The following is a 2,500-nucleotide window of genomic DNA, read 5'->3' as shown; positions in this document are numbered from 1 at the left end:
TGCTATATTTGTGCGTCCCCCCGTTTTAAAAAATTAGTGACGCCTCTGTGTCTAACTTTAATCATGGGTCTTTGAACGCACCATGTGCAATGAGCTGCAAAAGTGAAACTTCTCAATTTTCTCCTACGCTGCCACGGATAGATTTATTTTTTTGGTTTACTGTATTTGGGAATCTTCCCCCGTTTTTAAAAATAAAGACGCCTCTGTGTCTAACTTTAATCAAGGGTCTGTGAATGCACCACAATTATGTGCAATGAGATGCTAAAATGAAACTAAATTGTTCCTATTCTTCCACAGTTTGATGTACTATATTTGTGCGTCCCTCTTGTTTTTAAAATCTAGTGACGCCTCTGTTTCTGACTTTAATCGAGGGTCTGTGAATGCACCACAGTTACGTGCAATGAGATGCAAAAGGGAAACTTGTACATAACTGTCTCCTATTCTTCCACAATTTGATGTATTATTTAGATGTAATATATTTCTGCAACTCCCCTGTTTTTAAAAACTAGTGACGCATCTGTTTCTGACTTTAATCGATGGTCTGTGAATGCACCACAATTATGTGCAATAAGATGCAAAAGTAAAACTCTTTTTCCTACTCTTCCACAGTTTGATTTACTCTATTTGTGTGTGTCCCTCTTGTTTTTAAAAACTAGTGACGCCTGTGTCTGACTTCAATCGAGGGTCTTTGAATGCACCATTTTTATGTGCAATGAGATGCAAAAGTGCAACTTGTACATAACGTTTTCCTATTCTTCCACAGTTTAATTTATTATATAGATTTATTATATTTCTGGATCTCACCTGTTTTTTTTAAAACTTGTGACGTTTCTATTTCTAACTTTAATCAAGGGTCCTTGAATGCACCATTATTATGGGCAATGCGATGCAAAAGGGAAACGTGTACATAACTTTCTCCTATTCTTACACAGTTTGGTTTATTATTTAGATTTATTATATTTCTGCATCTCCCCCGTTTTTAAAAGCTAGTGACGCCTCTGTTTCTGACTTTAATCAAGGGACTGTGAATGCACCACAATTATGTGCAATGAGATGCAAAAGCGAAACTCTTTTTCCTATTCTTCCAGTTTGATTTACTATATTTGTGCATCCCTCTTGTTTTTAAAAACTAGTGACGCCTGTGTTTCTAACTTTAATCAAGAGTCTGTGAATGCACCAGACTTAAGTGCATTGAGATACAAAAGTGAAATTTGTACATAACTGTCTCCTATTCTTCCACAGTTTAATTTATTATATTTCTGCATCTCCCGTTTTAAAAAACTTGTGACATCTCTGTTTCTTACTTTAATCAAGGGTCTGTGAATGCACCACAGTTATGTGCAATGAGATTCAAAAGGGAAACTATCTTTTTCCTATATTTCTACAGTTTGATTCACTATATTTGTGCATCCTTTCTGTTTTTAAAAACTAGTGATGCCTCTGTTTCTAACTTTAATCAAGGGTCTTTGAATGCACCATTAACATAGGCAATGAGATACAAAAGTGAATGTTGTGCATAACTTTTTCCTATTCTTCCACAGTTAAATGTATTATTTAGATTTATTATATTTCTGCATCCCCCTGTTTTTAAAAAACTTGTGACGTCTCTGTTTCTAACTTTAATCAAGGGTATTTGAATGCACCATTATTATGGGCAATGCAATGCAAAAGGGAAACTTGTACATAACTTTCTCCTATTCTTACACAGTTTGGTTTATTATTTAGATGTATTATATTTCTGCATCTCCCCCGTTTTTAAAAAGTAGTGACGCCTCTGTTTCTGACTTTAATCGAGGGTCTTTGAATGCAGCATTATTATGGGCAATGAGGGGCAAAAGTGAAACTTGTACATAACTTTCTCCTATTCTTCCACAGTTCGATTTAATATATTTCTGCATCTCTCCTGTTTTTAAAAACTAGTGACACCTCTGTTTCTGACTTTAACTGAGGGTCTGTGAATGCACCACAGTTACTGTATGTGCAATGAGATGCAAAAGTGAAACTTGTACATAACTGTCTCCTATTCTTCCATAGTTTAAGTTATTATTTAGATGCATTATATTTTTTTAAAATTGGGGACGTCTCTGTTTCTAACTTTAATCGAGGGTCTGTGAATGCACCACAGTTATGTACAATAAGATGCAAAAGTAAAACTATCTTTTTCCTATTTTTCCACAGTTTGATTTGCTCTATTTGTGCATCCCTTTTGTTTTTAAAAACGAGTGACGCCTCTGTTTCTGACTTTAATCGAGGGTCTGTGAATGCACCACGGTTGAAACTCTGCCACATGTCGTTTTATTGAGCAGCTGTGTATATCTTGCGTAAGAATCTCACCACAGTTTTTGAGGGTGAACAGCGGGTGGTCAGTGGGCAGAGGTTCGGGGACGGTCACGTCGAGACCCGCCCCCGCAATCTGATGGGTTGAGAGCGCCTCGTACAGGTGGTCCTGGTTCACCACGCCGCCTCTGCAACCGTGACAGGTGTAAGCGGCAGCATCAGG

The 2,500-nt window shown here is 37.0% G+C and overlaps 1 protein-coding gene across 1 annotated transcript in view; it reads right to left on the bottom strand.

Annotated features, from left to right (window-relative positions):
- grhprb (glyoxylate reductase/hydroxypyruvate reductase b) overlaps positions 1 to 2,500 on the bottom strand; it is an 11,680-nt gene that overhangs the window by 884 nt on the left and 8,296 nt on the right. The window contains exon 8 of the mRNA XM_062027252.1: positions 2,335 to 2,465. Within this exon, the coding sequence (XP_061883236.1) occupies positions 2,335 to 2,465 (131 nt within the window). The remainder of the gene's footprint in view (positions 1 to 2,334; positions 2,466 to 2,500) is intronic.

The sequence above is a fragment of the Entelurus aequoreus genome, linkage group LG18 (assembly GCF_033978785.1).
Source record: "Entelurus aequoreus isolate RoL-2023_Sb linkage group LG18, RoL_Eaeq_v1.1, whole genome shotgun sequence".
Lineage (NCBI taxonomy): Eukaryota > Metazoa > Chordata > Actinopteri > Syngnathiformes > Syngnathidae > Entelurus > Entelurus aequoreus.
Note: the sequence above shows the minus strand (reverse complement) of the source record. Positions and strands in the feature narration are given on the sequence as shown.